The 15,744-nt window shown below is 43.0% G+C and overlaps 1 protein-coding gene across 3 annotated transcripts in view; it reads right to left on the minus strand.

Moving 5' to 3' along the window:
- Positions 1 to 1,046: 1,046 nt before the first annotated feature.
- Positions 1,047 to 15,744, minus strand: part of LOC138663783 (zinc finger protein 605-like) — a 29,936-nt gene continuing 15,238 nt past the window's right edge. For 2 of the 3 annotated variants that reach the window (XM_069750117.1, XM_069750118.1), the window contains exons 5-7: positions 15,594 to 15,691; positions 9,369 to 9,459; positions 1,053 to 4,369 (exon numbers count right to left, since the gene is read on the minus strand). In XM_069750117.1, coding sequence (XP_069606218.1) covers positions 2,892 to 4,369; positions 9,369 to 9,459; positions 15,594 to 15,691 — 1,667 coding nt within the window. In that variant the 3' untranslated portion in view covers positions 1,053 to 2,891. Of the gene's footprint in view, positions 4,370 to 9,368; positions 9,460 to 15,593; positions 15,692 to 15,744 lie in introns of all 3 variants that reach the window. The other variant, XM_069750119.1, reaches the window with a different exon arrangement.

Genomic DNA, 15,744 nt, shown 5'->3' on the forward strand with positions numbered 1-15,744 from the left:
GTAAACTCCCTTTTCCAGGGTGACAACATGCTTCACATATTTAATGTATTCTCCTCTTGAAGGTGGATCCTCTTTTATCCAGTTCCTTGCTATGACCTTTCCGAGCCATATATAGTAATCTAGCAATTGCTATCTTCAAATTGTTATCCACTTTTTTCTCCTCTACATAACCCAGTAAGCAAACCACTGGTTCCCTTGGGACCACACATCTATAAGCCCCCTCCACTCGGCTGAATCACCAACCAGAAAGCAGTCAACCTCGGACACGTCCAGAGCACGTGAAGCAATCCAGCATTGTCATTCCTACATCTAGGGCATTCCGAATTAGACCGCAATCCGACCCTATACAAAACATCCGGAGACCTATATACTCTATGAAAGATATAGAGCTGAGACAGCCTATACTGTTCATTCAGTGACAGCTTTGGTATCCACTCCAGCACAGATTTCCACATTTCATCCTCTAAGTGTTTCTAAGTGGCCCAGCTCTCTTTCCCATTTAGCCCTCGCGTTATTCGGAAATCCCAGTAAATGAGTATGTAATAGGTCTCTGTATGAGGAGATGACCCCCCTCGTAGTCCCTTCTCCACAAACATACTCCAGCACTAAGTCGCCTTGAATTTTAAGGCAGTCCCCCCCTGTTCTGAGCTCCAAATGCATGCCTTACCTGTGCATATTGAGCATCTTATATATCCTGTGTATAAGTTATGATTGTCTCTGTACTTCGCACAAAGGTAATTTTGGTGCTAAACGGGTTATGTTATGCGGCTAGGTACTTACCAGCATGTATTTGCTAACTACCTGCCTGTTATGTTATGCCTTGCGACGACCTGTTCCAGCTCAGGCGGCGATTCTCCAGCTTCATTTGGCCTCAAGTCAACAGGGTAGCTCTTTCTCTTCCAGTCTGCTCTGTAGACAAAGTGTCGCTGTTGACGTCATGCTGACTGACAGCCGACTCCCTGCAATCAGGCAGTGAATCTCCGTAGACATAAAGAAATAGAAGCTACTCTGTTGGAAGTAATAGTCCTGGATAACCTGTTTTTTTTGTAAATCAGATAATTTTTATTGATTATTTGAATTTATATACAATTACATACATTATATATTATAGTACCAACACAATAAACTTAATAAACAAAACAAGTTTAACCCTTAAAGCTTATATAGTCCTATACCTGCCAAGGTAGTCTATGCCAAACAAAGTTGTCAATTTTGTCCAAATGAAGATATTCACAAAGATTGATGTCACATTATTAAATACAGGGATTATACTAAAACTAGTATTGGTTGTATGTTCACTAACAACATGCTTACAAACAGAAAATAATTGGTATCTATATGTCCTCAACATACAATATTCAAAAAGCCGAAATAGCCAACCAGTCTAGTAGTTATTCTGAGTAGGTTCACAAATGCCACCCCAGCGGTGACCAGCCACCGTTCCCATATATTTATGAACTTTTTTATTGAGTTCCTTTTAATGTAAGTATCTCTCTCCAGGCATATAATATTATTAATTTTAGCTTTCAAATCCTCCAATGTTGGAGGATTACGGTTTAACCAGTGCAATGTTAATTTCCTGGCCAGAAACAGTATTCTCAGAATGGCAGTAGTCACAAGGGGATCTTAAAACTACCCCACCCCCAGAAGACCCAGTATGCACACCCTAGGATCAAGTTGTATGCGTATGCCGAATACTTGTTTAATCAGAGAGGTCACTCCCACCCAGTAGTGGCCTAGATCAACACATTCCCATAGCATATGCATCAGACGGGTCCCATTTGTAACGCATCTCAGACATGAGTCTTCAGTCTGAGCAACAATTTAAATATATTAGGTGTCTAATATACCCTGTGAATAAGGAAAATTTGGGACATTCTTTGGGACTCAGATAAAGATAGTATAGGTGTTTCTAGTATTTCATTCGTTCTTTAGATATGGGGCCAACATCGGCTTCCCACTTTCATATGACCAACATGGGATGGTTATCTAAATATAAGGATAATAATATCTTGTAAGTGGAGAGGAAATAAGGCCCTTTGTATTAAAGTACCGTCACATTAAGCGACGCTGCAGCGATATAGACAACGATGCCGATCGCTGCAGCGTCGCTGTTTAGGTCGCTAGGAGACGTCAAACACTGTAACAGCTGAACGATGCAGGAGCGATCCAGTGACGTACTTATCGCTCTTGCTGGTTGTTCGTTCCATGGAAAAACATTGCAGGCATCGTTGCTTTTGCTGTCAAACAGGACGAATCACGCCAACCTGACGACCAAATAAAGTTCCGGACTTTCAGCGACGACCATCGATGTCACAGCAGGATCCTGATCGCTGCTGCGTGTCAAACACAACGAGATCGCTATCCAGGACGCTGCAACGTCACGGATCGTTGTCATTCTCGTTGGAAAGTTGTTCAGTGTGAAGGTACCTTTAGATGCTGTAGCGATTAAATCTAAGATGTAGTGATAAGTGATATCTACCTTAGTCGGGATAACCTCTTTAATTCTATGATCATGCTCTATTGATCTTCTGTACTAGGAGCTACATCACATCCTACTCCCATTTGTTTTTAGCTCATATTGTACATTTTATTAGATATGGGTGATCTAAGAAGTTTTATATAGACAATATTGAAACTCTAAATGCTTCTTTTGAGGTTTCAGAAGATGCGATTTGTGGGCAAAATAGATCAAACATTATGTACCTGAAAATGTTTTCACCACTTGTGAATTCTTTGATGTCTAAAAAGAATTGATATTTTGTAAAAACATTTCCCACATTCTTCACAAGACAACGGCTTATTCCTTTTAAGACTTTTCTTATGGTTAATAACATACACGTTACATATGCTTTCTGGTTAAAAGATTTTCCTCATTCTGAACATAAAAATTACTTTGCTCCTGTGTGAATTTTCTGATGTTTAACAAGACTTGATTTAGCATAATACTGTTTCCCACATTCTGAACATGAATATCGCTTTGCTCCTGTGTGAATTCTCTGATGTGTAACGAGGCCCCATTTCTGAATAAAACATTTCCCACATTCTGAACAAGAATATGGCTTCTCCCCTGTGTGAATTCTCTGATGTGTAATAAGATTCCATTTATTCTTAAAACATTTTCCACATTCTAAACATGAAAAGGGCTTTTCCCCTCTGTGGGTTGTCTGATGAGTAAGAAGACTTGCTTTCTGATTAAAAGATCTTCCACATTCTGAACACGAATATGGCTTCTCTCCTGTATGAACTCTCTGATGCGAAACAAGACACGATTTCTGATTAAAATTTTTCCCACATTCTGAACACGTAAACGGCTTTGCACCTGTGTGAGTTCTCTGGTGTATATAGAGATTTGATTTCTGTCTAAAATATTTCCCACATTCTGAGCATGAAAATGGTTTTAGCCCTTTATGACTTTTCTCGTGTTTATTAAGATTTTCTTTTCGGTTAAAACACTTTCCACATTCTGAACATGAAAATGGCTTAACTCCCGTGTGAATTATTTGATGTTTTACAAGAAATGATTTAGCAGTAAAACGTGTCCCACATTCTGAACAAGAAAACGGCTTTAGCCCTGTGTGAATCTGCTGATGTTTAACAAGATATGATTTGTCCCTAAAACATTTCCCACATTGTGAACATGAAAATGGTTTTTCACCTGAGTGGATTCTTTGATGTGAAAAAAGATTTGATTTCTCTCTAAAACATTTCCCACACTCTTTACATGAAAATGGCTTCTCCCCTGTATGAATTCTCTTATGTTTAATAAGTTTTGATTTCTGATTAAAACATTTTCCACATTCTAAACAGGAAAATGGCTTTACACCGGTGTGACTATTTTGATGTCTAACAAGGGATGATTTAGCAGTAAAATGTGCCCCACAATCTGAACATGAAAACGTCTTGTCCCCTGTGTGAATCCTTTGATGTCTAACAAGATCAGATTTCTCTCTAAAACATTTTCCACATTCTGAACATGAAAACGGCTTTGCTCCTGTATGAATTCGCTGATGTTTAACAAGATATGATTTCTCTCTAAAACATTTTTCACATTCTGAACATGAAAACGGCTTTGCTTCTGTGTGAGTGTGCTGATGTCTGACAAGAAATGACTTCTCTTTAAAACATTTTCCACATTCTGCACAAGAAAATGGCTTCTTCCTTGTGTGACCTTTTTGATTTAGGACATCTCTTCTGTGAGATTTATTTTTCTTAACATTCCGTGATGAATCAGAAGATAGATTTTTGCTGTGATGGCCTATATTTGGAATTATAGCATGTTCTTCACATGTATCTTCAGGGATACCACAATCATCTGCTTTACAATCTAAAGATATCCGTTGTCCCTCTGAGCTCCTGGGACAGTCGTCTGCCAAGAATAAAATAAATTTTTCATTATTTTTGAAATACTAAAATTTGTAATGACGCTGATCTCTCCTTCAAACCACATATCCAAGCCCTTTCCACTTCCTGCCGACTTCAACTCAAAGATATTTCACAAATCCGTTCATTCCTCAACCAAGAATCTGCAAAAACCCTAGTCCATGCCCTCATCATCTCTCGCCTTGACTACTGCAACCTCCTGCTCTGTGGCCTCCCCTCTAACACTCTCGCACCCCTCCAATCTATTCTAAACTCTGCTGCCCGACTAATCCACCTGTCCCCCTGCTATTCCCCAGCTTCTCCCCTCTGTCAATCCCTTCCCTGGCTCCCCATTGCCCAGAAACTCCAGTACAAAACCCTAACCATGACATACAAAGCCATCCACAACCTGTCTCCTCCATACATCTGTGACCTCGTCTCCCGGTACTTTCCTGCACGCAACCTCCAATCCTCACAAGATCGCCTTCTCTATTCCCCTCTTATCTCCTCTTCCCACAATCGCACACAAGATTTCTCTCGCGCATCACCCCTACTCTGGAACTCTCTACCACAACATATCAGACTCTCACCTACCATCAAAACCTTCAAAAAGAGCCTGAAGACCTACCTCTTCCGACAAGCCTATAACCTGCAGTAACCACCGATCGACCAAACCGCTGCATGACCAGCTCTACCCTCGCCTACTGTATTCTCACCCATCCCTTGTAGACTGTGAGCCTTTGCGGGCAGGGTCCTCTCTCCTCCTGTACCAGTTATGACTTGTATTGTTTAAGATTATTGTACTTGTTTTTTATTATGTATACCCCTCCTTACATGTAAAGTGCCATGGAATAAATGGCGCTATAACAATAAATAATAATAATAATAATAGTATTGATATACATTTTATAAAATATCTAAAAATGTCTATTCAAAATTCAAGGTGTGCAGCATTTTTTTTTTAACTAAGGCACTGATGTAAAACAGATCATAGTCTTACAGTAGACCTTAAAAGTAGCATGAAACAATAATGGTAGTGCTTCTGCTATTTTATTGCATGCAGTTTTTATTTTGTAAATGAAGCCATCTTCATAGGCTCATCTTTCCGTACTCAATCATAAAGAAAGTGTAAACAAATTTAGGATTGGATAAAAGAAAGTCTTTTATGAAATGTCCTTCCTTTATGATCTACTCATAAAAAGTTATTTACAACATTCTGTTAGAACTGTTGATTTTCTTTTCGAATGGAAATATTGAATAAACTGAAAAGGCAGCACTATGTATTGTACTGTGTAAAGGTAACGAGTGCAATGACTGGCACAATGGGGAGGCATCGGTGTAGCAGCTAGACAGAAATAGGATCCTGGCTGTGGCATTCAGTATGGACAAGAGAGGAGAAGATTTGATAAGAGGGAGGTCGATTAGTAGAGGGTTGCCCTATTCCAGACAAGAATGAATAAGTGATTGTGAACATTTTTCCAGTTTCAAAAAGGTAAAAAAGTCAAATTCTGGAGATCTTTTATAACATGCAGGTGTAACATGAGCAAGTGAGTGATTGGATACAGGGAATAAAACAAAGTTGCGCTGCTGTGAAGTTATGGTTGAACCACCAAATCCAATTACAATATCTGGTATTGGTAGGTTAGTACAGGAAGGAAATACTAGAAGTTCGGTTTTGAAGTCAGTTTTAGATAGAGGGAGGACATGATGTTAGAGACAGTGAACAATTTCCGGTATTTGGTATTAAGGTGGGGGTGATGACAAGAGAAGATATGTATAATTAGGTGTCATCAGAATATATATGTGCTGGTAGTTTATCCAATAAGGCTAATATTTTCAGAGAAGAGAAAGGGAAATAAGCCTTAACCCTGAGGAACCCCATCAGTAAGAGGAAGAGGAGATCAACAAGAGCTGACAAATTATATAGTGAAAAAGCGGTCAGAAAGGTAGGAGAACCAAGAGAATGCAGTTTGTTTGAGGCTGAGAGAGTAGAGCATAGTGAGGAGGAGCAGGTGATCAAAGGTGTCAAATGCTGCAGGGAGACCCAGAAGAATATACAGGAAGTAGTGACCATTTAGATTTAAATTACTGGCAAAATGAAAAGCATAAATTTATAATTTTATGACATACGGCCTTTTTGCATTTATCGATACACTCAGGTCCCTGCCTGCAGTACCAGCCATGCTCTTGTTAACACTGCCCGCAGCTGCTGCAGTAGTAGCAGATGCTGATGGCGCTGCCTCAAAATGAAGATAAAGCCGGATTGTTGTTTAAAAGGGACAAATATGACCTATTAATATGGGAATACAGGTAATAGAAATGTAACACTATTATTACCTGTATGCCTCATATTAATAGTCTTGTTGCTGAGAAATCTTATATTCTGTCTTTATGTTAATGATTTCTTCCAGGCTCTGGGGCATGCGGTGCCTGGAAGAAATCCCTTCCTCCTGTCCTCATTACAATACTAATCAGTTATGGCCCCGGAATCCTGCACCCTGCAATCCCTCAGAAATACATACCTCATCCTCCCTTCTATGGGAGCTACTCAGGGATCTTCTACGCAGGAGTCGGCGAGTCACTGTTACCTCCGGTGTGGGCACCGATAAGGTGCTCTCCTCACTTCTCCCTGCACAGTCATCGCTAGGAACTATGTGTACATAGAGATTACCGTATTTTTCGGACTACAAGACGCACTTTTTCCCCCCAAAAAAAGGGGGGAAAATGGGAGGTGCGTCTAATAGTCGCAATGCAGGCTTACCACGGCGGTAGAGGTCCGGTGGCAGAGGCGCAGCGGCAGAGGTGCGGCGGCAGAGGTGTGGGGGCAGAGGAGGCGCAGTAAGCGGGGTCCCTTTCTCCGGTGAGGTGATGCAGCAGCCCGGTATGCAGCAGAGCCGGGTGAATCCTGTTATTGGTGGTGGAGGCCATTTTCCTGAGGCCGCGCGTGCGCAGATGGAGCGCTCTGCTTCCCGGGGCTTCAGGAAAATGGCCGCCGCGATCTCCATCTGCGCACGCGCGGCCTCCCGCGGCCATTTTCCTGAAGCCCCGGGAAGCAGAGCGCTTCATCTGCACACGCGCGGCCTCAGGAAGATGGCCGCACCCACCAATAACAACAGGATTCACCCGGCTCTGCTGCATACCGGGCTGCTGCATCACCATATCGGGGAAAGGGACCCCGCTTACTGCGCCTCCTCTGCCACCGCACCTCTGCCGCCACGGTAAGCCTGCACTGCCTGCACGGTAAGCCTGGGACCCCTCTCACGCCATACCTCTCACTGCACCTCCTGATCCCAGCACCTCCTGATCCCAGCACCTTCTCATCCCAGCACCTTCTCATCCCAGCACCTCCTCATCCCAGCACCTTCTCATCCCAGCACCTCCTGATCCCAGCACCTTCTCACCCCAGCACCTCCTGATCCCAGCACCTCCTGATCCCAGCACCTTCTCATCCCAGCACCTCCTCATCCCAGCACCTCCTCATCCCAGCACCTCCTGATCCCAGCACCTCCTGATCCCAGCACCTCCTGATCCCAGCACCTTCTCATCCCAGCACCTCCTCATCCCAGCACCTCCTCATCCCAGCATCACCCCACCTCTGCCGACACCTTGCCTCCTGTGACCCTGCTCTGCCACCGCCAGCCCTCAGGTAAGATACTATAAATTCGGACAATAAGACGGACCCCCATCTTATAAAAAATCTTTTTTTCTGCAATTTTCACCCCAAATATCGGAGATCACTGGAGCAGAAATTGACGATGCCTGCGCAGAAGATCCGTGAGTGCAGCGCCCATAGAAGGGAGGATGAGATATGTATTTCTGAGGGAGTGTGGTCAAAGTCACAGGTTTCTGGAGCCATAACGGACGCTGATGGGAGGGGGTAGTATTGTAATGAGGAGAGGAGGTAGGGATTTCTTCCTGGCCCCGAAGCCTGGAAGAAATCATTAACATAAAGAAACAATATAAGATTTCTCAGCATCAAGACCATTAATATGAGGCATACAGGAAGGACTACTGTAACATTTCTGTTACTTATATGCCCATGTTAATAGGTCATATTCGTCCCAGGGGGTGACGGATTCCCTTTAAGGAAGGAGAAGCGGGAAACTTTGTCAGGCTGAGCAGAGTGTCATGCTACCGTGCTCAGATCCTCTAGCCCTCCATAGGCTGACTCGACGTATATTGGACTGTATGGGTGCAAGTGAGCCGAGTCTCGCTGCCAATCACAGCATGCTGCAATTGTTCTGTTATGCTGAATCAGCATGAGAAAATAATCGTAGATCTGTGCCGCCCCATAGAGTAACACTGGGCCGAGTGCTATGCGATATTTTATCACATAGCAATTGGCGGCGTTATACGCTAGTGGGACTCTGACCTTATACAAACTTCTGCAGTCTGGTGAGATTGTCCCCTTCAATATAAAGCTCTGAAGAGCCCCCATAGCCTCCTGCCCAATAAATTTTGTCTTATTTTGTTGCATTATTTTATTTTTTTGAGGAATCTGTCATTCAACTTCAGACATTGGATGGATATAAATATTATCAGATTTTAATTAATTATTGATTATCAGTTTGAGAAAATGGCTAAGCAGTTGGGTTATTTATTGCTGCTATTTATTATGACAACTAGAGGTAAGTGGATCTTTTGAAGTTTGAATTTAACAAATTTTCCCCCAAAATTTATCTGGAAATAAATTTGCTCGAATCTCAATTCCGGAAAGCTTGCAATTGCTTGGAAAATACACATGGGGAAAGAAGAGAGAGAGGACCCCACTGACCACAAGAGCATTTACTTTACAGGAGAGGAGGAGAGAGAGGGAGAGGGAAGACCAAGCTGACCATAATTTTTATTTTTTTTTTATTTTTATTTTTTTACACGCTACAGGAGTTTTTTATGATCTCCCCATGTTTGCGTGGGTTCTCGTCTAGGTATTCAAGTTTCCTCCCACACTTCAAAAATATCCGGATAAGAATCTGTGACTTTTCTATAATTTAGTGGTTACTACTCACCTGGGTAATCATATGTAGCAATCTCCTCTTTACACCACTCATCACCCCTCACACAAGTCTCTGTATTATTAATATGGGTCAGATCTTCACCCTGAAACAAATATTGTAAAAGTCACAGACACATGGAGAAGTCACATCTATGATCAGCTCTAATCCTGCCATCTCCACTATTCTCATTACACAAGTATAAAACATACAATACTAACCCCGCATAAAAATAGTTCCTCCTCAAAAGAGCCACAGACCTCACATATCTCCCCTAAAAAATCAACAGACAACAGTGGTGGAGATGGAGACTTGCCTGAGGACATGAATATAGCTGAACTGAGTAAATACATTAAAGCTCTTCCAACCAAAACGGACCTGGAAAGTTTTGCGTGCAGGCTTGAGAACTCGTACAAAAAGGAGATACATAATTTGCAGACAGAATTCACATCGCGTATAGAGGATGTGGAAAAGGCTCAGGAGGATACCTCACAGGAACTTCAGGCACACAGAGAAATCTTAATGGACCACACTATGAAACTGGAGGAAATGTCATCTGGTCTTGAAGACCTGGAAAATCGCAATAGGCGTAACAATATCCGTATACGAGGCCTACCAGAATCTGTCAGTCCTCAGGACCTAGATCGTACAGTTCAGAGAATATTTCTGGACATTCTCGGTGACCACGAGGACAACACCATCGAGTTCGACAGGATTCATAGATCCCTTGGTCCTAAACCCACGTCTGAGTCGCGCCCCAGAGACGTCATCTGCAGGGTGCATTACTTCAGAATTAAGGAGACCATCATGATGGCCTCTAGGAAAAAGGGACCCCTCCAGTTTGAAGGTCATCCAATCCTACTCCTGTCAGATCTATCCAGGCGCACTCTATTCTTGCGCAAAGCTCTGAAGCCCTTGCTGGAGGTTCTCAAGGAAAGAGATATCTCCTACAGGTGGGGGTTCCCATTTCAACTATCAGCATCCAAAGGTGGCAAAAGCGCATACTTCCGCCGGATTGGGGACCTGGCTAACTTCCTAGGCACGTTTGAACTTCCACTAATAAATCTTCCGGATTGGCCTCTGGCTCCGACACTTCCAGATGCTCCTCCAAGGTGGCTCAAGGTTCCCCGTTCCAAGAATCGTCATACCACCGAAGGCTCCTCAGATCCTCCATGAAGATTTTCTCTCTTCTCTTGTTCCATTTTCTTCTTAGTTTCAATTAGTTTCTATTCATTGCTGCAATATACTCAGATACTCTGCTGCAGTTGAGTGGTCTCATGAACACTTATTGTTAATCGGCTGAGTCTCCTGGCAGGGCGGTCTGTCTCACCATGGGCTCGCCTTGGAGGTTTGATCCTATTCTTTGAGCACCCGGGCGCGTGGTGTCCTGCCTGTCATCGGTGAATTTGTCCTTCTTCCCTCTCCCCTAAATTCCCCCCTTTTTTTTTTTTTTTTTTTTTCTTCTCTTTTTTTCTCCTGTGTTTTCTGATGGCATGCGGGACATCTCGCCGCTGCAGGGACTATTACTATGTTTAACCAGATGTTACATGTTTGCAAGTTCTCGTTTATGGGACCTACCAAGTTCGGGGGGACTGGGGGGGGTCAATGTTTCCATTGGCTTCCCTTATCCACCTAAGGTGCACGGGTGAAGGGAGGGGAGGAGACTTCTCCTTCTCCATTCTTTTGCCCTAACTACACAGATGTATAGTCTGACCTGGTGTGTCAATCCTAACGCACCTTCTTTAATGTTTTCCATGTTCTATTATATCTTCTCTACCCCGCCTTTTTCCCTTCCCTCCTACTGTCTCTTCCCTACTACCCCTGGCTGTCGCGTGGTCTGGCGGATGGGACGCATGGTATTGCGGAATGGCGCAAAGGTATTTGATAATGGATGAAATTAAATTTTGCTCCTTCAACGTTAAGGGGCTAAATATACCAGAAAATAGACGGCGGGTCCTATTTGATAGCCACAAACGGGGGGTCTCTGTGCTACTGCTCCAAGAGACACATTTCAAAACTGGTGTGGTGCCACACTGTATCACGAAAAATTATCCTAAATGGTATCACTGCCCAAATCCATTTTCAAAGTCAAAAGGTGTCTCAATAGCCTTCCACAAATCCTTTGTGCCTGAGATCTTAGACTCACAAATTGACAAAAACGGCAGATATATCTTCCTACTTATCACATGGGCAGCACATAAACTTGTAATTGCTAACGTTTATTTCCCAAACCAAGGGCAACAGAAGTTTGGAGCCGAATGCAAAAGACACCTCGAGGAGTTTGCTGGTTCCTCTCCTGTGATACTTGGGGGTGACTTTAATATTCCTATGAACCCTGCGGTGGATGTCTCTTCGGGTAAGTCTTCATATTCTGCATCTTCTATTAAAAAAATAAGATCCCAGATGCGCAGCATGAGACTGGTAGATGTCTGGAGGGTTCTTAACCCAACAACTAAGGACTATAGCTTCTTCTCAAAAATACATAACACTTACAGTAGAATAGACTATTTTTTCGTTTCACATAAGTTGCTTGACATGCAGGTAAAGGCGGACGTGGGGTCGATATTGTGGTCAGATCACGCTCCTATTTACCTAACAATTTCACTTCATTCTGCCTCGAGACCAGGTTTCTCTTGGCGCCTGAATGAAAACCTGCTACAGGATCCCATATGTAAATCCAAGATTGATCAAACAATCACAGATTTCCTGACTGACCACGAGGAAGACACCACGTCCCCCACTATAAAATGGGAAGCTTTGAAGAGTGTAATAAGAGGCGTCCTCATCTCTCATGGCGCTAGGTTAAAAAAAGAAAGAGCGGCGGAAATACTTAGCTTAACAGAACAAATCCACCAATTAGAAAACAAACATAAGCGAGACCTTGAGGCCAGCACATTTGCTAGACTCTCCTCGGCCAGACAAAAACTGCTATCTATAATAGACCAAAAATCCAAATGCCTCAGAGAAAGACTCAAGAGCCGCTTCTACCAGCTCGGTAATAAAAGTGGTAGACTCTTGGCCAGAGCCCTCAATCAACGTAATCCCAATACCTACATTCCTTTTATTAAAAACAAAGAGGGGAAGAAAGTGTTTAATACCAGAGATATTCTTTCCAATTTCAGCGAATACTACAAATCTCTATATAACATAGCAGGTCACTATAAAGAGGCTCCACTACATTCTCTCCGTAATAAAATCAAATCATATTTACAGGAACATAAACTACCCACTCTGCCTGAAGGTGATCTACTTGATCTTGAAAAGGAATTCTCAGTGGAGGAGGCTTCTGAAACCATCGGCGCCCTGAAACAGGGCAAGAGCCCGCGCCCTGATGGGTACTCAGCAGGCTTTTACAAGTCATTCAACACACTGCTAAGTCCAATACTTCTGAAGGCTTGTAATTTTGTCTCTCTTGGGGGCTCTTTCCCTACACAGGCACTCATCGCTCACATAACAGTTCTCCCTAAGCCGGGCAAGGATCCTTCTACGTGCGATAATTACCGCCCGATCTCCTTAATAAACCTAGATATTAAAATATATGCAAAAATGTTAGCCAATAGATTATGTCCCCTTTTACCAAAACTAATAAACCAGGACCAGGTGGGCTTCATTCCAGGGCGAGAGGCGAGAGACAACACAATCCGAACCATCTCTCTAATTGACAGAGCGGGCAGAGAGGGGGACCCCCTGTGTATCATGTCAATTGATGCTGAAAAGGCCTTTGACCGGGTCCATTGGGAATTTATTTCTCAGACCCTAGAGGAAATTGGCCTAAAAGAAAACATGCTGCGTAGGATCTCCACCCTGTATTCTTCTCCTAGTGCTCAGGTCAAGGTAAACGGTACACTATCGGATATGTTCCCAATCAGAAATGGTACAAGGCAGGGGTGCCCACTCTCTCCCCTCCTATATATCCTAACAATGGAGCATTTAGCTGTGGCTTTGAGAAACAACCCATCAATTAATGGTATAAAACTACGTTCTGAAGAACATAAGCTGGCACTTTTTGCAGATGACATCCTGCTATATATTACGTCCCCCTCTACGAGTCTACCAAACATCATTTCAGAGCTACATAAATTCGGTCACCTAAGTAACTTCAAAATGAATTCCCATAAATCCGAAATCCTAAACATTTCACTCCAACTCCCTCTGGTAGATCAATTAAGGAGGACCTTCCCATTTAAATGGTGCTTTGATTCCCTTACTTATTTAGGTATTAAAATTACAAGCAAAACGTCTAAACTGTTTGAAACCAACCTAGCACCAACCCTACAGAAAACAAACTCAGACTTGGAGAAGTGGCACAAGCTCCAACTGTCCTGGCTGGGTAGGATCAATGCAGTTAAGATGGACCTCCTGCCTCGCCTCTTATATTTTTTTCAAACAATCCCCCTATACCTACCGGCTTCCTTCTTTTCCCGCCTCAAACAAATAATTACTCGTTTTATTTGGTCTCATAATCGGGCACGTATTTCATATACAACATTAGGTAGATCTAAACTGATGGGTGGGTTGGGTCTCCCGGATCTCGCGATTTATAGTTATGCATCAATGGGAACTTGTATCCTAGACCTTTATCACAGTAAAAACAACAAAAAGTGGGTAAACCTAGAAAACGATCTTAATGGATGCGACTCCCAAGTTGTTCTTTGGACAGGAGGCAAGGGGCTAGGGCCAGGCACCTACATACCCTTCCTCACGCGAAACAAAGACCTTCAGATTACAACTCTCCCGGGCCCCTTAATTCCAATTTATGACAATCCTGCTTTTCCGGCGGGGCTGAATAGAGAGACATTTCTAAATAAGAGAAAAGATTCCAAACCCATCATCCATGACTACTTAAAAGAAGCTGGGATGAAGTCCCTTCGGGAATTATTCCCAGAGGAGGAAACACACTCTGTTGATTGGTTCTTCTATGAACAACTAAAAAGTTATATCCACTCAATCTCTAAACAAGCCAATATCAGCAGGCCGCTAACTCCCTTTGAGAAGCTTTGCATATCAGCAAATCCCCCAGATCATACTGTCTCGCTGCTGTATAAAATCTTCCAAGAGGGGAGGGCTCCGCTGCAGTGTTGGCCATTGTTTTTCTCGAAATGGGAGGGCGATCTGGGAAGGCCCTTGTCATCTGAAGACAGGGGAAAAATTCTTCTCTTCTCGTCTAGATCGTCATTATGCGCGGTATCACAGGAGAGGAGCTATAAGATTCTAGCAAGATGGTATAGATGCCCCTCCAGGGTGCATGCGGTGTTCCCCACGACCCCTGACACCTGCTGGAGATGTCTAAAGGAGATAGGCTCTTACATGCATATCTGGTGGGACTGCCCCCCATAAAGGATTTGTGGTTGGCTGTCTTTGAACTTCATAACAGGTTGTCTATCACACAGATCCAACCTTCACCAAGTCTAGCATTGTTGTCTCTATGCGAATTGTCAATATCTAGGTTCAAGAGGGGTATCCTCAGACACTTTCTTACCGCAGTCAGAAATCTAATCCCTCGGTTTTGGAAACAAGAAAAATTTCCTTCCCGTACAGAATTTGTGGCAGAACTTAATAACATCTATAGAATGGAGCAGTTGATAAACCAATCACCAGGTAACGCAGAAAAAACCTACAACGTATGGGCACCCTGGATCGCTTTTAGGGAAACTCCTGAACTAGATCTCTGGGTTTCCAGAACCCGACACACTGTATAGCCTATTTTCGTGTACTTCCGGGCCGTTTCTTGACGTGCGTTCTGTCCGCTGGGGTACGGAGGCAGCCACACTCCTTCCCTGAATTTCCCACACCCTCTTCCATCCCTCTCTTCTTCTTCCTGCCCTCCTTTCTTTCCCCTTTCTGACTTTCTATGTTTGTCCTCCCCATATCCAGTTTGATTATATATATAGTATTTTAAACCAACCAAAGGAACCAATCAATGGTTACCAACTATCCCGGCTGTTTTCTATTGTTATTATCTCAATCTCGGGACAGCCAATAGCATTATTAATCAGACAGTTAAATTATAAGACTTAAATGATGTAACAATGCTCCTCTTGTTCGACTTGTAATTACTGCCTACCATCGCACAGATTTACCAGTTTGTACTGTTTACCTTTATTTTTTATTGCTGTGTCCAATAAAAATGATTTATACAAAAACATACAATACTGGTGGATAAAACAAGACTGAGCACAAGACCTTCACAGCCGTCTACACATCATAGGGGAGATTTCATGACACCTTCTCTCCATCTACCTGATAATCCTGAGGAACATTGGGATTTTCTTGTTTACAGTCCTGTGGAAGAAGAGGACGGAGACATCTCTCTGGTGTTGTCCTCTCACTGGATAGAACTGGAGGAAACACATACAGGGACTGAGTTAATTCTTTACACACAGATAATTAT

This window comes from Ranitomeya imitator, chromosome 2, assembly GCF_032444005.1.
Source record: "Ranitomeya imitator isolate aRanImi1 chromosome 2, aRanImi1.pri, whole genome shotgun sequence".
In the NCBI taxonomy this organism is placed as follows: Eukaryota; Metazoa; Chordata; class Amphibia; order Anura; family Dendrobatidae; genus Ranitomeya; species Ranitomeya imitator.